Consider the following 19,907-nt stretch of genomic DNA (forward strand, 5'->3'; position numbering starts at 1 on the left):
CGCGGACAACGCGGATGAGGAGCGGGGTTTGATGGGGTAGGTATCAGGAGTACTCGATTATAGTTGAACCTGAGAAATTACAAGGCATTAATGTATATAATTTCTTAAATCTTAATTATTATTTTTAATTACTTATTAGAATTTTACCATATTTGTATTAATTATTTTTACGTCCTAGAGGGGTGGCCATGAGCTACCTTGACTTTTTTTTGTCATTTATTTTTTAAAAATTATAATTATAATTTTATGTGAACTCCATATTAAAAATAGACATAATTTTTACGAAATTTGATACTTATAAAAAAAAATTGATGAAATTTTTGATAAGAAAGAATAATGATAAAATACTAAACTCACGGCTTATTGAGTTGATGTGTTAACTCTTAAATCAGTTTTTTTTTTTTAAATAAATAATATTGAAGAAAACTGGCACTTCAACTCAATAAAATAAAAAAATTTATACATGATCCAGAGCTACGTAGTATTAATTTGAAAAATTGATACTAGTTTTCGGTAGAGAGCGATTTTTTTTTTTAAATTATGTCAGTTTGGGTTTGTGATTTAAAAATATCGATTTTAAAATGTGTGATTTTTAAAAATACAGTTCAGTCTTTGACAAAATCGTAATTTAGCCTTTAAAATCGCTGGTTAATCTTTAAAAATTTGCATTTTCAAAAAAACATCCCCTTAATTGCGATTAGAAAAAGCAGTTTTCTGCAGTTTAATTTAAAATCTTACCTTTTTTTTTTCTACAAAATCGCAATTCCAATTTCCAAATGCACCCTTTTACTCCTTTGGGTATGCGATTTTTTTGAAAAATATTCAAAATTACGAATACCGAAATAATTTATTTTTTGAAATTATGTTTAGATGATTTAAAAAACTTGAGAAAAAAAAATTGAATAAAATCTTAATAAAATTTGAATTCTAAAAAGAAGTATTCGAAAAATATAAATCACCCAAAGATGCTTTATATTTTTTAATAATGATTATAGTATATTATTGGAATTATGACCTTTTCCGTAAAAGACAGAAATGTGTTGCCGACTTGGATTAAGAAAGAAATAATGTAACAAACAGTAACAACTTTAAACGGTAATAGAAATTTCTTTACATTCAATATGTAAAGTATTTGTTGTCACGTGTTAAGGGACATCTTTCAAATTTATATATTAAATTGAAATAAATTTGCCCGAACTAATTTAAAAGAAATATATATTGGCTGTGAATCCAGCCTAGAGACTAGAGAGCAAGTGAGGCGGGAAGGCAGGCCAAATGGGACATGGGAAAAAGAAGGTAAAGAGAGAAAAATTCAAAACGATTAGATCATGAATTGTGGGATCCATTCATTATATAATATATACTTTTTGTATCTTTTTCTATCCTACATCATGATTCATAGCATTCATCCTAAATCATTTGGCTTTTCCCACCATTATAAGCATAACGACCTTAATTTTCAATGTGAGATGTCCATAACGATGGTTATTGGTCAACAACCAAACTAACAAGGATTGTCTCCCTTCCCTTGTTGTCCTAGATCGTCCGATATCGCAATGATGCTCTTTTACGATAATTTTGTAAAAGAAATATGAAAAATCATTCCTTGTAGTTTATCTAGTTTTCAACTAGTGCTATATGATATCAAATTGAACTCTGAGACCCTTAAAGTATGCTAAAAAAATGATTTACTCTCTATAGTCAAATTATGTCCACTAACTTAAAGATTCTGTTACTTTCTATAGTTAAATTTTGTAATGAGAACTATATGTCACAACATTCATGCTTAAGTAAGATCATAACATTCAGCCACGTGACATCCCTTCATTAGAGACTTCTCTATTGCAAATGTTGCATAAGTTTCACAACTCCTTTCATGTGATCACCTCGTGTTATGAACCATATAAGCATTTTACTAAGGTGCCTAAGGAAGGAATTTAGCGTGGTATCAAGCAGCTGCTCTCGGACCGGTTGATTGATGGATCGGGTATCAAATCCACGGCCCAACATGTTAGAACATATAAACATATTATGCTCAACTAACATGCGTAGCGAAAAATAAAAGATAAGGATCTAGGCTTACCTCTAACCTATACCTTACTGTATTATTGTACTGATGATGTACGCAGACTGTTAATTTATAAGGTAGGTCAAGGACCCTCAAATATGGTAAACATCGTATTGTTCCTCCTATCAAGGAAACGATATTATTAATTGACTTTAAAATCAATTAAACAATTCCATTATGGTAATTTAAATTAATAGAAATTATCATAACCATAATACTGTATATTATATTCATTAATTAAAATATAATAAATATCGTATATGTAACATATAGGTCATATATGGAGGTAATATCTTGCATTCTCCCACTTGGCCTTTATGACTCATGACTTTATGATATTAGGTTCTTTAGTTTGGCCAATCACTTATAGAATCCTCCCACTCAGATAATAAATGTTTCACATGAATCATAGCGGTAAAACCATTATAAAATTAGGTTGTCCCTTCCATGTATCACAATGTAAAACACTCATTACATGAGTGCTTTATGGATAGTCAAGCTTTATAAATGAACTTCTTATAAGTCATTCGGGTCCAACTTTATTTATCCTCATGGATAAAATAAAAAATATGCACAACATTTTTATTATAATAACTTCATGTCTATAGACCAAAAAGAGACAAATCAAAAAATGAATTAATGAGTTTTATATACTCCGCATGACTTTATACTTTCTTTACCAGTAAATTTTTAGTCATGGGATCCGCAATCATTAATTTAGTACTTATATGCTCAATAGACCATTTATATCTCTTAATGTTATTTCTCGTACTGAGATACTTGATGTCGATTTACTTCTACTTCTACTATTTATTCTTATAAAAGAAACCTATAGTAGAATTACCGCAGAATATCTTTATGGTCTAACTATAAAATCGACAATATAGAGATTTTTAATAAAATGTCTCATCCATCATGCTTGTGTACTAAATTCATAGCATATGAGAATTTTAGCTTTCTTGGTAGACATAGCAATTATAGTCTGCTTGCTGCATCTCTAAGATATATCCCTCAATAAGAAAATATATACCCTAAAGTAGACTTTGACTTTCTACTATATACACAATTAGCAAAACTCAAATCTGAACAACTAACTTTAGTTTAAGTTGTACTTCTTGGTTCCTCGCGTATACCGCAAGACTTTATTTACAGCACTTTATTGACCCAGTATTTTTACTATTAGTCCAATGGTTAAGTTTAGTGCAAGCATATGCTTGCATTAGGTCGCATAATGCAGATGCTTACATTGAAAAACTTTTCATTTGCCCTTGTTCCAATACATTTTGGGACATTAATCTATATTGAATTAGTCCCTCTTAATTGCTACTGAAAGTGCAAAATTCTTAATTCTAAATCTTTCCAAAACTTTTTCAATGTAGGCCTTCGAGACAATGTTAATTTTCTTTACGTCTCTGTGAATCTCTATATTAAAAGACAGAAGAGGTTTCACCCAAACCATTAATTTCAAAGTTTTGTGAAATGAACTTCATGTAGCAAACCTAAATATCTACTTGCAAAATAATATCTACATATAGGTCTAAAAATATTACTTTATTCCCACTGACCTTAAGATATATATACTAATTAACAAGGTTTTTCAATAAATAATGAAGTAATAACATTGTAAGAGCAGTAGCAGCAGACTCCATACAATTTTCCCTAATTTAGGGAAAATTTAGGGAATCAAACCATTTTTTTTCCTGTACAAAAACACCCCGCAATAACTTTCCTTTGTCTTTCCCTATATCATTAAAATAATACTTTTTTTTTCACTATATCATTAAAATAATACTTTTTACTTCTTCTTTTTTTTTTTCATTTATTTTCTTCTCTCTCGCTCTCTCGTGCCTGATTCCAAATGAAGAAGCCAAGCTCTCTTGAAAGCTCTGAAAGCCAGCCTCCCATGGAGGTTGAGATCAAGCTACTGATCCTCCGCCTGCCTCTCATTCCAGTCCCGTTGATACTGAGGAGCTTTATTTTGACAGAAAAGATCACTCCCTCAACAACCTCCCAGTAATCCAAGTGATTTTCTCATATACGCCATTTATCTCCTCTATTTCATTCCTCCATTTTCTGAATCATGTGTTGTCTCTTTCTAGGAGGAGGGTGCCACTGGAGCTACCCCTCAAAGTCTATTGGGGATTTCAAATTTTCGAGCTGATTTTTGATTTGGGTATTTGAGATATGTCAGTTTGTAATAACCTGCAAGAGAACAAACACGCTGATCGGGAAAGGTATTTCGATGACGATGACTCGATGAGGATACGTGATGCCGTGAAGGATGCCTGAAGGAGATGAAGTTCTTGAGGTTGAGGATGCGTGAAGCTTGAAGGAGAAAGAGTTAGAGAGAGAGAGAGACAATTTTTTTTTCATTAAACTAATGTATTGGGTAGCTACAGTGCTACCCAATGTATTGGGAAGCACTGTAGCTTCCTAAGGGTAACCCTCTATAATAGGGAAACTGTTGTGGCTTGATTTTTTGTAACTTTTTTCAAATTTTCCCTATTTTAAGGAATAGAACCACTTATAAGGCATTTGCTACTAGTGCTCTAAAAAGTATACCTCCGATGAGAGATCTATCACAGCCCATAAATAGAATTATTTAATTTGCAAGCATTCTGATTGTTATTTATAAAACATTTTGGTTGTTTTATGTAAACCTCTTACTTAAGATCCCCATTTAGGAAAGTTGTTCTCACATCTTTTTTATATAGCTATAAGTCAAAATGAGCTACTAATACTATGATTATCTTAATGAATAATTCTTAGGCACCGAAGAGAATGCTTCATGATAATCAATGACTTCCTTATGAGTAAAACCATTGGCTACGAGTCTAGCTTGACTTTTTAGCCATGAATTTATCTCTTACTTTGTGGCATTAAACCACAATGTGGAGTTATCTCCACCCATGACGTGTGAAAACAATTTTGGATCATTTTCATGCACAACGTCAACATCAGACTCTATGAGGTATACAACATAATCACTAAGAATTATTGATCTCATTATTTTATAAGATTTTTTTTATTATACTTCCTGTTCATTTTTTTTTATTCTATTTAGCGCACTCATTGACCCTGACACCAAATGGTGGAATATGTCTCTTATCTCTTACATCTTCAGCAAGGAGGAAGCCGAAACTATTTATGGTATCCCACTAAGTGTGTATGGCCAGCAGCAAGATCTGTTAATTTGGCGAGGGTTTTCAACAGGTGATTTTACGGTTCTTAGTGCATATCTCTTGGAAAATGAGCGTCAAGAGGTTAATAGGGGGGAGAGTTCTTCAAATTCGGATAAACAATATTTGTGGTGGTTGATTTGGGGTTTGAGGGTTCACAATCCAGGCGCTTGCCACATTATGTGCTGTTGAGTTTTGCTGGAATCGTGGATTGGATCGTATAATTTTGGAATTTTTGACATACTAGAAGGTGTTACGTGCTTACATAAAGTAAGAAGAGAACTTAACAAGAATGATAGATATAGTAGAATTTTCGAGGAATCCTAGACTTCCTATAAGCAATTAGAGGTGCTTTAAATTCACAAACACAAGGTTTGATAATTTACTTGATCGATTAATTTTATTCAACAATAAAACAATATTTAAAAGAACGGAATACAATAGAAAATAGAGTTCCATATAAAATAGAACTTCCATTTCACTTATAACTTAACAACCTAACCTACTATCAACAAGACTCATAAAAGATAAAGATAAAAGAGATAAACTTAATCCTACCCAAGTAACAACATAAAAAGATAAAGGGATAATTGCACCGTTGGTCCCTGTGGTATACTATAATTATTTTTCACTCCCTATGGTTTAAAAAGTTCATAGGAGGTCCTCGTGATATGCAATAATTACAAATCGATCCCTGGCGTCAAATTTTGTTAAAATTTTTAATAGATTCCGTCAAATACCACGTCAGCGACACGTGTCGCCAACTTATTGGCGACACGTGTCCACCGTAATAAAAAAATATAAATTTATTAAAAAAAAAAAATACTTATTTAAAAAAAAAAAAAAAAAAAAAAGCTGAAGGGGCCGGCCACCCCCAGGCCACTGGGGTGGCTCCGCGCCACCCCTGGCCACTGGGGGTGGCGCGCAGCACCCCCTGCGGCCACTGGGGGTGGCCGGCCCTTTCAGCTTTTTTTTTTTTGTTTTTTTGTTTTTTTTTGATTTTTAAAATAAGTATTTTTATTTTTTTTAATAAATTTATATTTTTTTATTACGGTGGACACGTGTCGCCATCTTATTGGCGACACGTGTCGCTGACGTGGCATTTGACGGAATCTGTTAAAAATTTTAACAGAATTTGACGCTAGGGATCGATTTGTAATTATTGCATATCACGAAGACCTCCCATGAACTTTTTAAAATATAGGGAGTGAAAAATAATTATGATATACCACAGGGACCAACGGTGCAATTATCCCAAAGATAAATATGAAACATACTTCTACCAAAACAACAATAGTAAACTAATAAAATAACCAATGAACTGAACAACCAGTAAAACAATAAATTAAATAATCTAACAGATAATATTTTCTAACGGACCAGTACCTAACAACTACTGAATTGGACCTAAACTCTACTTGCTAGTACGTAACAAAAGGGAAGGTAACAGTGCAGCCCATCTTCTTGCTAAATGGGGAGTTCATATTTCCTTAGGGATGTTGTAATTCGTAGTCCTTGACTCTGCCTCTGTAGAGCATTTTGCTCTTTGGTTTTCATGATTACAGTATTGTTCATATACTTTTTTTTTTTTTTTTTTTTTTCATTTTTTTATACTTTTCACTACTAATCAACGTCAAAATATTTCAACTTTTTTCACTTTTTTATATCACATCAATAATTTTTTATTACTATTCAAATAAAAAAATTTACTACAATACAAAACTTTTTCATTTTTTTATACAAATTCTTTTTATTTTATATCACATCATCACTTTTTACTAATTTCAAAAACTAACAACCCACTACTCTGTTCTGTTCTGTTCTGTAATGTCACTTGCCAAACAAGCCCATAGATGGAAGCAGTAATTATTTTCAAAATAAATAAATAAATAAACTATCCAAAGAAACACACCCCCAAGGGAAACGCTGTCGTTTCTCCGTGCCTTCCCTTGTCAGTTTACTTATTTTGCAATAGAAATAATATTTTCTTTCGTTTCTTTTTCACTTTCTTTCTCAAAGTGGAAATGGATTCTCTTTCCAACGGAACGGCGACCACCATCACGGCCACCCCGGCGGCCCCAACGGCCCCGGCTCCGGCCCCACCGTCGTCGAGGCTGGTCCATCTGGCTGAGTCCCTGAAGCTGGAGCACCAGTTCCTGCGGGTCCCATTCGAGCACTACAAGAAGACGATCCGAGCCAACCACCGCGTCATAGAGAAGGAGGTCTCCGCCGTGATCTCCGGCGTTTCCGAGGCCGCTGATTCGGACGTCTCCAACGACGAAGCCGTTCACCACCTCAGCTCGCTCGTGTCCCGACTGCAAGGGCTCAAAAGGAAGGTACGAATTAGGATCCCTAGTTTTTGGCTTTGGTTGGTTAGCGAGTGGTCGGAAATGTAAATTCCGGCTCAACTGAGGGCAGATTAATGTACTGGATTTGTTTGTAAGTAGATTTTAATAGTTTTGGAGACCAAAATAGTTGAATTTTAAGATTGTTTGCTGAGAGAGTAAAATTTGTCTTCATGTTATTGGAAAGAAAAACGACGTCACTTTTAAAGACTTGGAGTTGGATTTGGATAGTCATTTTTGAGTGATCCAATTGTGAAACTTCATTGCTATGATTATGTATGAAGCTCAAATTTAACGAATTTTATGATTTGAATAGTGGAAGAATTTAATTTTTCGAAGTTCTTATGTACTGATTATGACCGCCTATTTGATTTGTTAAGTTGGAAGAAGGAAGTCGTACAGAGAACTTGCAAGCACATAGGTGCCGGGCTCGGCTTGATCATTTGGAGTCGGCAGATGCCGAGAATTTGGTGGAATGGAATAATATGCGCTTGAAGCGGATTCTTGTGGACTACATGTTGCGAATGTCGTATTATGACACCGCAGCAAAGCTGGCTGAAAGCAGCAATATACAGGTAGTGTTGCTTCACTTGCTTGCTTGTCTCAGATTATCCAGGTTCTCCATGGTGTATTCTTGGTGTAGTTTTTTTTTCTCCATTACTTGTAGAATTATCAACGGATTTCTTCTTGAGGCCTTATTTATGCTTATTTCTGTAACTGGGCCTGAAGGACTAGTAAGAATATATATACTTAAAAGAAAAAAGAGTTAAAGATTTTTTTGAATGAAAGTTCTGTGAATTTAAACGGTATGCATCTCTTTATCATTCACAGGGTTAGGACTCTCCTGCTGATAAAACACAGGCTATTTCTTATTAAAGTTCATGAAGTAAAATGTCTATATCACCTAGGTCAGTGTACGTAAGCATATTTTGGCCCACGGATTTTGAAAAAGTGAAAGGGAAAAAAGAAAAATATCAAATCTCTTTTTTATAGGAAACATCAATTGATGACTATATAACATGGTTATTTGAGTGAAAGAAAACAGCTTATGAGTTAACTAGCCTTTTCCCTCTTCCCTAAACCATTTATATTGTAATTCCCAAATTTTCTTTTTTTTCTTAATTTTATTTTACTTATCAAAAAAAAGAAAACAGCTTATGAGCTCATCATTGAATAGATTGAGCCTCATTTCCTACGTAGAAGACTTGAGCAGAAAAGCTTTTCCACCATAAGATTGATTAACTAATCATCCGAGCTTGAAGCAGGCTTGATACATACATACACATGTATATCACTATTGTTTGAATGCATTACCATAATGAAGGAAAAAAATAATAATTGGTTACATGCTCAGGCACCCTATGTTTATTCCCCTTTCGCATTCTTCTGAAGACCTGTCAAGGTGCACCTGGGTGCAATTAGTGCTTCCTAGATTATATTTAAGGAAATGGCACTTTATAGTTTTGTTGTGCACATTGTCATTTCTGTGGTATTCTCACTATCTTTACATCTTCTGGTAAGTTGATTGATTTTCATTTCCCAGGATCTTGTGGATATTGATGTATTCCAAGAAGCGAAAAAGGTAATTGATGCTCTTCAGAATAAAGAGGTAGCTCCTGCCCTAGTCTGGTGTGCTGATAACAAGTCAAGGTTGAAGAAGTCCAAGGTATATGCATATTGGCTTTCTTTAATACTGGTGGATAAGTGAGTTTGCTAAGACAGTTACTTTCTCTGTTTGTGAAGGAAAAAGCTTCTGTGATTAGTTAGATTGTCAAATACTGAATTATATATTTGATAGGAATAATATAACTTCTCTATCTCACCGAATATCTTCGTCTTTTATGCTTCTTCCTTTTGTTCACTGTAGCTGAAAATTTTCCTTTGCTAGTATGCTTAATTTCCACTCTTCGTACCTATACTGGAGATTGTTCTGTGTAGTCTGTTGAAGGTTACTGTTTCAGCATAATAAGCCAAGTTTTTCTATGGACGGGCTGTTTTGAATCTCAGCTTGTCTTCATGCTCAACATTTTCACAAACTTTTTTTTCACCCTTTCTGTAGGAAGTTCTTTTTACATGGCGTTTATTGTGAAATCTTCATATACTCTTTCATGTAATATCTTATTTTGACTTTTGAGAGGCCTGTAGCTTGGGTCGTATTCATGCATTTCACTGTGGAATAATGCTACTCTTCACGGTTATAACATCCATGTCACACCGGCCGATATAGCGTCTTTGAAGTAGCTTACAATGTTAATCACTTAAAAAAACAAAAGTGTGAGTCACTTAAAACACGTCATGTCAACCGATATAGCATGGGTGTGAAATGTAGCATTTCTCTTTCATTGTGACATCTTAAACATGAATTTCTTCAAATATAGTGAGTGAAAATTTTCTTATGAAGTGGAGGGGGAGAATATGCGAAGGAATATACTATTTGCGTACCTGGGTTGCGCTTTGTGCTTTTAATGACATTTTGATTACTTATTAAAAAAAAAATTCATCAATGAATGATGAATATTGATGAAAATCTCATCATTCATTGATGAAGATTCGTCAATGAACAAGTTTCAGAAAATCTACATGGTATGAATAGAGGTCTCAGATATCAACTAGTAATGAAATTTACCAACTGCGTTTAAAGATAAGTATCTCGATCAACTTCATTTGTGTAGACTTTAATGCTTTCCTGTGTAAGTCTGGTGCTTCTGCAAGTACTATGATTTTTTTAGATTCCACCTTTACCAGTCATCAAGTTCTATTTAAAGTTCAAATATTGAAAAAGGTGGGTAATTGTCACTTCTGCTAGCTGGGTGTAGCCTAGGAAGTTGGTGTTCTAATATCCATTTCTGATATATTTTAAGTACTAAAAAGATTAAGACTTTCAACATTCACTTCTGATGTGATGGTTGTTGAAATTCATTGATTAGAGTAGGTGTTCTGAATTACGTCCTCTCAGAATTTAGGTAAAAGGAGAACTTTCATTATTACTTAGTTTGCAGAGTCTTTGATATTTTTTATGTTGAAACGGTTTTTCTTTATCCATGGGCAATGAGTTTTATAAATGCAGTTACTACACCCAAAATGTTGTGTCAGTTTGTTTAATAATGAATGCTTTTAATGATGGCAGAGCAAATTTGAATTCCAGCTGAGACTTCAAGAGTTCATAGAGTTGGTACGAGCAGAAAACAATTTGCGAGCTATAACATATGCTCGGAAGTACCTCGCACCATGGGGTGCCTCCCATATGAAAGAATTGCAGAGGGTTATGGCAACACTGGCTTTTAGAAGTAACACCGAATGTACTACATACAAGGTGAACCTAGTCTCTTTTGGTCTGAATAATGTTTTGTGCATTACTGTAATGGATGTACTTCTTTGATACATAATAAATTAAAAGGTTGGCAGCACTAACATTCTTTTTATTTGGTTTCTTTTCCTTTGACATTGAAACACATTGTCATGCCCATTTTCTTGGATTGAAGATACAAATGAAATGTGTAAATGTAAAGCCTACAAATAAATAGCTAATGACTAACCTTTTTTCCTGTCTCTCTGTGTTTCAAAGATAGAGGTATCTTCAATTTTGTTTAACCTTGTGATGCAGCCATGGAAGGAAGGTATTGCTGCCTTTAGAGTGATTTTCAGTTTTGGCAGCTTAAGAGCTTTTGCATAATGGCATCATAGGACGTCTGGCTGAAACCAGAGCTATATGCTTTCAGAGCTTATAATGTGTCTTAGGGTTAAAACAGTTTTTACGTTAAAGTCATTTATGAGTTATGGACATTTCTATGTGCAGGTTCAGATCTGGAATTTCATAAAAATAACGCAAATAACTTTATTTTTAGAGTTATTTTTATTAATTATTGTCGGACTAGATTATTTTAATAGTATTAGGAATCTTTTATAGGGTTTTCTTAGACGTTTAATTTACTAGTCAATCTTAATGCTTCTAGTACAAGGAGTTTTTATTTATTTGTTTTAAGATGTATTTAAAGAGGTCAGAGAGTTTGGTTAATGGAATACTAAGTGATTTGAGTTTTGAGACAAGAATGCCTTATATATTTTCTCAATGTATTTAAAGAATTCAGAGAGTTTGATTAATGGAATAGAGTGACTTGAGTTTTGAGACAAGAACGCCTAGAGTCTCTCTCTCTCTCTCTCTCTCTCTCTTTGGTGCTCTGTCACTATTCATGTACACAGCCCTGAACAGCAACAAAATTATCTTGTTTTCTTTCTTCAAATGCAACCTTGAAGCAATCCATTTTGCTTACCTATCAGAACCCTAGAACCCATATATTTTCCACCTGGTAGCCACCAAATAACCCATCAAACTAGACATAAATTACTAATTTTGCTGCTGCCCAGAATCTCTGCAGCCTATCATCCTCTGTTTCAGCCTTTCAAAACTTTTCAACCCTAATTCATTCCACAAACCCTAAATTATTTCTCACACCCTAACAAACCCCAAGATCATATTTTTACTATCCTGAAGCCCACCAGAGCACACAGACAGTTTTGCCTAATCCATCATTGTCACCTTGCCAATCTGTTACTTAATGTTTTGTAGTTTTTATATTCCTCCAGTATCAAATGTTCCATTTGATTAGCAACTTTTGAAAAGACCAACTTCATTACAATATCTTAAGTGACTGGCGGTGCTCATTTTGACGGATTAAGATTTCATAAATGGCTTTTACTTAGGGTTATAACTTTTTTGTTGTTCCTGACATTGTTAATCTGTTCTCAATAGTCATATACAGCAGTTGAGAATCCAAGCTTTGAGTTCTTAGGATGGATTTTGCTACTTGTTATTTATTTTAGTAACTTATTCTGAGAGAAAAACTGACCAACTTGTTATCCAGGATAGTTTAAATAATATCAAAGTTGAGTTGAACTTGCTATGTCGGAAGACATTCTTTATTGCCCATAATCATCAATTCCCATGGCGCCTGCCTCAGGGAGCCTGACCTCAAACCAAATATGATAGAACTAGAGGTCATTCAGGAAGGATCACCCTTAGGGTTAATTTGAGTGAGCGGTGGGAATTTGTTGGGCTCAATGGCTACAGCCTACAGGGTTGTTGAACAACTGATAGCACCTTTTGACATTCAAGTCAAGAGGCTGAAGAAAAAAGGCATCATCCTCAGCAGAGTTGTTCCATCCCAGTGGAAGATGAGGCTAGTATATGGTGAGGTGTTATTCTCTTGGAGGGGAACGACTTAAATCCCATGGCATTTGATTGATTTGAGATATTGCTTTGTCATTCAGTTTTTTTCTTTTTTTTTCTTTTGGGTCTTGGCCTTTTTTTTTTTTGGGCAAGTACCTAACAAGTTCCAAACAACATGTTACAGCATTTTGACATGTGACTTCTTTGTGTTTTTAAATAATTATTTATATTTGGTTAGGTATGTGTCATGAAAAGCCCAATATGCCCATAAAAATCTTCATGCAATAGTTGATGGTACCTCCAGATTCCAATGAGGTTCTCAGATTTGGCCTAGACCTTTTTGATACCTTCTTTGATGGCTGTTTAAGTGGTCTTGTTTTGGTTTTAGCTGGTATTAAGTTTAAGACTTTTGCACATGATTGGTTTCCTCTCTTTTTTCTGTTTTTTGTTTCTTTTGCAGGTTTTATTTGAACCAAAACAATGGGATTTCCTGGTGGAACAATTTAAACTGGAATTCTGCAAATTATATGGCATGACGCTTGAACCTTTGCTGAATATCTATCTACAAGCTGGATTGTCCGCTCTCAAAACTCCGTATCCATAAATGTCCAATATAAGTTTGCTTTTTGTCTGCATCTACCTAACAAGCATCTATTAACTTCAGCGTCGTAATATCTAGAGTACAAGTCTAAAAGTTTAGTCTGATCGTCAGGACTTTTATAGAAACACCTTGGTTTTTCGACATAGATTGAACTATAAACATCAAAACCACTGGCAAAACAGCAAGCACGTTTTACCTTGAGATAGATTTATTTGCTGTAAAAGATGATGGGATAATCAAAATGATCTGATCAACCAACAATGAAGCCTTTTTTCCTCGTGGTATTTGGGTACCTTTCTTTCACCTTTTGCAGGTGTATATAGATTTGTTCTTTTGCCTTGACCTGATTCAGATACTGTTATGAAGATGATTGCACCAAGGAAGACCCTCTATCGCAGGATAGTTTCCGGAAACTAGCAATGCCATTACCATACTCTAAGCAGCATCATTCAAAGCTTGTTTGCTATATAACTAAAGAGCTAATGGACACAGAGAACCCTCCACAAGTTTTACCCAATGGCTACGTCTACAGCGCTAAGGTTCGCATTATTCTTGTTATAAGTAAGCAACTACTTTAGTTTACCATTCTGACTTATTAATCCTCCGGCTTGCAGGCTCTCGAAGAAATGGCCAAGAAGAATAGTGGTAAAATCACCTGTCCAAGGACAGGTTTGGTCTGCAACTACTCCGATCTGGTTAAGGCGTATATATCTTAAGTCTGCATAGTCAGGCCATTCTTCAAAGGGAAAAAGAAAAGAAAAATCTTGCACCTGTGTCTGTGGCTGTTGCAGTTTACTTCATCTTCTGTAGATACCTCCTTTCTGTAAGACACGCCAAATTCGTTTTAGAAATTTCCCTGACGCCTTGTTCATCTGTTGGAGACTCCAACATGTATATATGCAAAAAGAAAAAAAAATGAAAACTTGCTGTTTCACTTCAAATGTTAAGAATTAGTATAAATAAAAGCGAAGCAGATTCGGCAATTTTAAATTGATTTGGTAATGATTCATGAGCTTTGCCATTGGAATGATATAGGTTTGCATGCGTACGGGTGCGGTGACAGCCATTAGTTTCAATGAGAGCAAAGTGTATTCTGGACCCCAATAATATTTTGTGTGCGCTTTTTAAACCAATTCCTTTATTTAAAAAAAAAGAAGCCACGCATTAATATACAGTAAGAATAGAGAATGCTATGACAAGTAGTAGCCAATAATTTTTATCTATTGAAGCTGTGTGCAGTCTCGTGACTTTAAAACTGATTTCGTAGAACCACTGTCTTCCTAAGTAGCATTTAGAAAACATATGATGATTTCATGCTCAAATCCCTCACTGGTAGCTCATCGAGCATAGCCATTTTATAAAGAAAATGCTTTGGCGATTTTTTATTTATTTATTTTTTGTTTTTTTGGATGAATAAATGCTTTGGCAATTGCAAGCTCACTACCTATGCTTAGCACACCATATGGAGCTCAAGAATTTTTTTTTTTTTTTTTTTTTTATAGATAAATAAAAAATAAAATAAAATAAAATAAAAAAATAACAAGTTTCTTTAGTTTCCAATAGAATTCCTCGTGCTAATATACATCTAATGTAGTTGGATTTTAAACACAAGCATGTCAATCACTAGGAAGATTTATTGCTTTTGAACGATTATTAGCAGAACAAGAAGGGACTAGGATCCTATCCATAGGCTATGCAGCTCCATCTGCCGCCAAAGCTGCATATCGTCGCTTAGAGCCCAGTCCTGTTTCTTTCGTCAATCCGGGCCGGTTTTCATCATTTACTGGGAGACTCTATCCTGTACTTGAGAGAATCCATAACATTTCACCAGAAAAAAGAACTATTAGGACGGGTTTCGAACGTTTAACTGAGGACAACTTCCATATGACGTGCATTGAAAGAACCACTGCTTCAGCTACGACGGACATGACAGGCAGCACCGCTAAAAACTCACCCAGAAACTCAATTCGATAAAGTATCTCCGGTCATGACACGTATAAAATCATAACTCTACGGTAAAAGCAAACCTCAAAAGAATCCCAACTCATTTGACTCGGGAAGATGAGTATACTGTTAAGCCTACAAGAAAGCCAGGTCGTCCTGATGGCACAAGTCACCCAACGTGTTCAATTAAACATAAAGGTTCAGTTTAGATCACTGGAACTATTCCACATTAGCACTTCTGTCCATACAAAGTTCAGAAAATCTTAAACAGCTATAGAAAAATTATCCATACAAAGCAGAAAAAACCTTTCACAAACACAGGTTTTAAGTTGACTTTTGTCACTTGGATCTGCTTTTAGTTTGACTCGCTGCCTCTAGGAGAACCCTGATTCTCATCATCATCATCAACAGGGCTCCTGTCATCCCTACGGACAGGACTAGGGCTGCGGCTGTTGCCATTTTCTTCACCAGGGCTCCTATAACTCCTATCCTGGGGACCCTCCTCTCCATCAGCATCATCAATAGGACTTCTGCTCTTTTGCCTGGGACTCCCACTGTAATCAGACCCATTGGGCTGCCTGCCATCCCTTGGGGATGGGCTACCTCTCTCTTGTGGGCTCCCCTCATTGGGTGAAGGGCTACGCTTCCTCCCTTTAGATGGCTGTGGTGAACTCCTGTTGCGCTTAGGACTTCGGCTGTCCCGGGGGCTCCTTGATCTTCTCTCAGCCCGCTCAAGACTTCTTTCTCTCTTCAAAGGTGGTGATCTAGATCGACTGCGAGAAAGGAAATTTAATACCCACAATGAATAAATTAAATAAGTGAGGACATTATTCTGTAACAAGAAAAATGGAATTCAATAATCAATCTATTTTTTGAGGTGCCTTTTAAACAAAACAAATAAAATAGTAAATATAAGACTTGCATGTGACCTAAACCAAAATGTCTCCAATTATAAATGTATTTTTGGTCTCCAAATATAAATGTATGCATTCTAAAACCTTATAACTGCCACATATACCGATGTAACCAATCCTGATAAAATATACATTTATGATGTCAGTTGAGACAGTACATCTCAAAAGCTAGGCTGTATACATTGAGGCCAGAATCTCATAACAAGGATGACAACAAACATACCTGTAACTACGGTCCCTGCTGTAACTACGACTTCTGCCATGTCGAGGACTAAGTGACCTTGAGTAACTCCGGCCCCTTAACCAAAAAATTTCTTGCTCAATAACTCAAGAAATATAGAGTTGAAATGGAATAAAGCCTTTTTGGGAGAGCGAGAGTACCTGATTTTCTTAGGACTATTCTTACAATTCCTTTCTATGTGGCCTCGTTCCCCACAGCGATAACACTTGTTCTTCCAGTCCCCAGCCTTGCAATCTCGAGCCCAGTGACCATCAATTCCACAATTAAAGCAGCGCCCTGATCCAGGAGGAGGACCTCTTCCAAGATACTCACGAGATCCACCAGGACCCCGTGGCCCCTAAATGAAAGTTGAATTATATTTAGCACAGTTTACTTCTACCTTTAGCAATCTCCCTTCAATATCTTGAAGAAAAAAATAATGCAGCAAACACCAAAAAAGTCGCCGACAATTTCTTTAAGAGACGAATATCTCGAATAGGCAGGTTAGATAATAAAAAATGAAAACATGACCTTGTTCTGGCTAATTCGATCATTTATTCGCCTCAATTTTCTTCTATACCACCATTTATTCATCAAAAAATTTGGTTACCCCTTTAAATCTGCAAACCTACCATGAGGTTGCAGGCCAAGAAATGGAACAACTAGCTGGAACCACTATCCTACACACACGACCTTTACTATAATTTAAAGGAGTGACCAAAACAATAAACCACGAAATCTAGATGATAAGGTGCAAAAACAATCTAATCATATAATTTAAAATTTAAACTTTAAAGAGACATTAAGGTAAATTCTGGACTTTTCCGTGGATCAAAATAACAAACTGAATGAAATTACTTGAATGCGACCATAATCATTTACAATTTTAACCAAAAAGGAGAACTTATAATGCGGAACAAAAAGTCCAATACTACCATACAATGCATGCCTCCAAAATAACACCATTAAAAAAAGTCTTACCAAGAGGAAACTAGAGAAGATACCCAAGCAACATATACAAATATCACGAAAAATAAATTCCATTAACTTACCCCTTTGGCAAATTCTACAATGACGCGGCTTCCATCAACATCCCGACCATTCAGACCATATATTGCATCTTCAGCATCTCGAGGGTCACTAAACTCCTGGGATCAGCAGCCATAGAAAGGAAGAACAAAGAGAAGATCATACTTGCAAAGCATGCATAATTTAGCCAGGAGTGATATGAATGAACCACATTACGTAATACAAAATATATGGGCGAAGAGGGTGAGAGAGAGAGAGAATAGAGCAAAGTATGGAAGTACATACAACAAAGGCGAAGTCGCGCTTCATATCCACATCGCGTACTCTGCGTAAACGGGTGCCAGAAACAGTAAGGCCATCAAGACACAAGTATCGAAGGGTGGACACTTCGCCCCTCACAGATGAACTAAACACCACTTTGAGTTTGTTGCCATTTCCATAAAAACACGCAATAACATTATAGAAAGACTCGCCAAATCCACCAAGGTTCACCCTCTCACCATAGACCTCCAGGTTAGGCAAAAGCCAAGAAACCTTCAAGAAGATCATTGAGTTAAACCACACAAGACACGTGGAGGGGTGCAACGTTCTCACACAGATATTAAAATGAATATTTAAATGTCAAGCACAAAAGGGCTTGGCAAAATCCTCATTTCCTCCCACACCCAGCAACCCATGACCCTACGTCCCAGATCACCATTAACCCAGAAGAAATTAAAAACTAAAACTAAAGAAACACGAGAAATGAGTTTCGTTGACAACACATTGCATGCGGGTAATGCAAACAGCACATTCATCCATGATTTCTCAATGATTGAGACAGAGATAGTAACACATAAAGGTCTGTCATAAGTTCAACATGTTATTGGAGACAAGCTAGATTAATGCAAGTGTTAGAACATGGTACTTTTCTAGTCGATGCAAGGTACTCATACTACTGTAGCTAATACAATAGGACTCCCGTAAGTGTAAGTATAACCAAAGGCAAGTCATTTTTCTTACCTTCCGTATCTGCTAAAGAGGTCGTCAAGATCGCGCGACCTAGTCCGCGATGACAAGCGACCGACATAGAGACGCGTTCCACCATACCGGTCATCATATCGAGGCATTTTACCTACAGTAAATGAATTAGCTCATCTAGGACCACACCAACCACCATAAATACATAAGTTCTATCCACACACATGAAACAACTACAAACATGCAAAAATACATATAAATATGCCAAAAATTCACTTCATTCAATCTATCTTTTCAGCAAAATATGAAATAACATTGCAGCTTCGAAGGTACCAAACAAAAAGCAGCTTAATGACAAAGTAAACAGGATACAGCAGAACCAATACACTATTAGAATTCAAAAAAAAAAAAAAATGAAAGCAATTCATTTTTCGCATAATCGCAAAATTTTAGGGGAAAAAAGTAGATCCACAAAATTCATTACTTTTCTAGATAAATCACATAGTAATTCGTGAAATGGAATTCCAATCCAATCGAAGAAGAATAAGAGAGTGAGGAGGGGAAAATACCCGGAAATACAAATCCTAGCTCAGAAAAAGAAGAAAGGCTCAGCGGCGTACCTGAAGAGAGCGAAGATTAGAACCCTAGATTTGTTTCGATGACAGAAAAAGAGAGTGAGATCTTTTTCTCTCTCCGTATTTATAATGAAAGGGGTTGCGGATAAGTCTGGCTTGCATGCAGTAAAGCCCCGTTTATTGCTTGAAATTACTTTAAAAAGTCTGAGTCAACAGAGTAATAATCTCAACATTGCAAGTTTGGGGGGCCAACCCATAGTATTTACTTAAAAAAATAAATAAATAAATTTGCTTGGAATAATATTTTTTATTATAAAATTTTTTACAAACTGATATGACAATTTATAATAAATTAAATAGTTACATAAAAAAAATTAGTTTAATTATTTAATTAGTTAGTGGTTGATTTGTTAACTACATGTTCTTAATCATTTTATAATTGTAAGCTATCATGTTAATTTGTAAATGACTTTGTAATAAAAGTTTTAGATAAATGATCAACATACATCTTTTATACATTTTTTACACATTTTTATATAACTAAGTTTTAAATTCATTGAATTTGTGGAACCCAATGTATGTCATATAAATCCAATGATGAATTTAACCTTGAGATTTGTAAGAGATATATTTATATCATTTCTCAAAGTTTTAATACTCTAAGCATTTTCCCTCACATTTTACTCCCACAATGAGATGTGACACTAGCACATCAATCCAAGAAATTTATTGACATGACACTGCAACATTAGCCAAAACATTTTTTGCCCAGCTTCCATGGGACCCCAACCGAACCTTCAATGCGGTCGTGACCACCCTCAAAGTATGACCTAGTGATCGGTGCCATCAAATCGGTGGTCCCGACCACCCTCACTTGGTGGTTGAAAACTAGGGATGATATTGAC

General features: G+C 35.3%; 2 protein-coding genes across 3 annotated transcripts; one reads left to right on the plus strand and one right to left on the minus strand.

Moving 5' to 3' along the window:
- The first annotated feature begins 7,245 nt into the window (after positions 1-7,245).
- On the plus strand, positions 7,246-14,350 carry LOC133864034 (protein MAEA homolog). Its single transcript, XM_062300226.1, has 7 exons — positions 7,246-7,583; positions 7,973-8,167; positions 9,136-9,258; positions 10,720-10,905; positions 13,220-13,353; positions 13,713-13,899; positions 13,975-14,350. The coding sequence occupies exons 1-7, from the start codon at positions 7,272-7,274 to the stop codon at positions 14,074-14,076; spliced, it is 1,239 nt and encodes a 412-aa protein (XP_062156210.1). The 5' UTR covers positions 7,246-7,271; the 3' UTR covers positions 14,077-14,350.
- Positions 14,351-15,461: 1,111 nt separating this feature from the next.
- On the minus strand, positions 15,462-19,180 carry LOC133863913 (serine/arginine-rich splicing factor RS2Z33-like). 2 transcript variants are annotated; one of them, XM_062300056.1, is made up of 7 exons: positions 19,048-19,180; positions 18,470-18,581; positions 17,753-17,792; positions 17,491-17,586; positions 16,600-16,796; positions 16,442-16,516; positions 15,462-16,077 (listed from the first exon to the last, which is right to left on the minus strand). In XM_062300056.1, the coding sequence occupies exons 2-7, from the start codon at positions 18,574-18,576 to the stop codon at positions 15,660-15,662; spliced, it is 933 nt and encodes a 310-aa protein (XP_062156040.1). In that variant the 5' UTR covers positions 18,577-18,581; positions 19,048-19,180; the 3' UTR covers positions 15,462-15,659. The 2 variants fall into 2 exon arrangements, with proteins under 2 accessions (XP_062156040.1, XP_062156041.1); XM_062300057.1 differs by having other exon boundaries at positions 18,997-19,113.
- Between the last annotated feature and the right edge of the window lie 727 nt (positions 19,181-19,907).

This window comes from Alnus glutinosa, chromosome 3 (genome assembly GCF_958979055.1).
Source record: "Alnus glutinosa chromosome 3, dhAlnGlut1.1, whole genome shotgun sequence".
NCBI lineage: Eukaryota > Viridiplantae > Streptophyta > Magnoliopsida > Fagales > Betulaceae > Alnus > Alnus glutinosa.

Bases quoted from the DNA above. Each gene is read 5' to 3' on its own strand.
- LOC133863913 (XM_062300056.1), bottom strand. From the start codon at position 18,576: ATGCCTCGATATGATGACCGGTATGGTGGAACGCGTCTCTATGTCGGT. The intron at 17,587-17,752 runs GTATGTACTTCC...TGCTGATCCCAG, and splicing joins AGCGCGACTTCGCCTTTGTT to GAGTTTAGTGACCCTCGAGA. The intron at 16,078-16,441 runs GTATGTTTGTTG...CCTTTCTCGCAG, and splicing joins AGCAGGGACCGTAGTTACAG to TCGATCTAGATCACCACCTT.
- LOC133864034 (XM_062300226.1), top strand. From the start codon at position 7,272: ATGGATTCTCTTTCCAACGGAACGGCGACCACCATCACGGCCACCCCG. The intron at 8,168-9,135 runs GTAGTGTTGCTT...TTCATTTCCCAG, and splicing joins CTGAAAGCAGCAATATACAG to GATCTTGTGGATATTGATGT. The intron at 13,900-13,974 runs GTTCGCATTATT...TCCGGCTTGCAG, and splicing joins GCTACGTCTACAGCGCTAAG to GCTCTCGAAGAAATGGCCAA.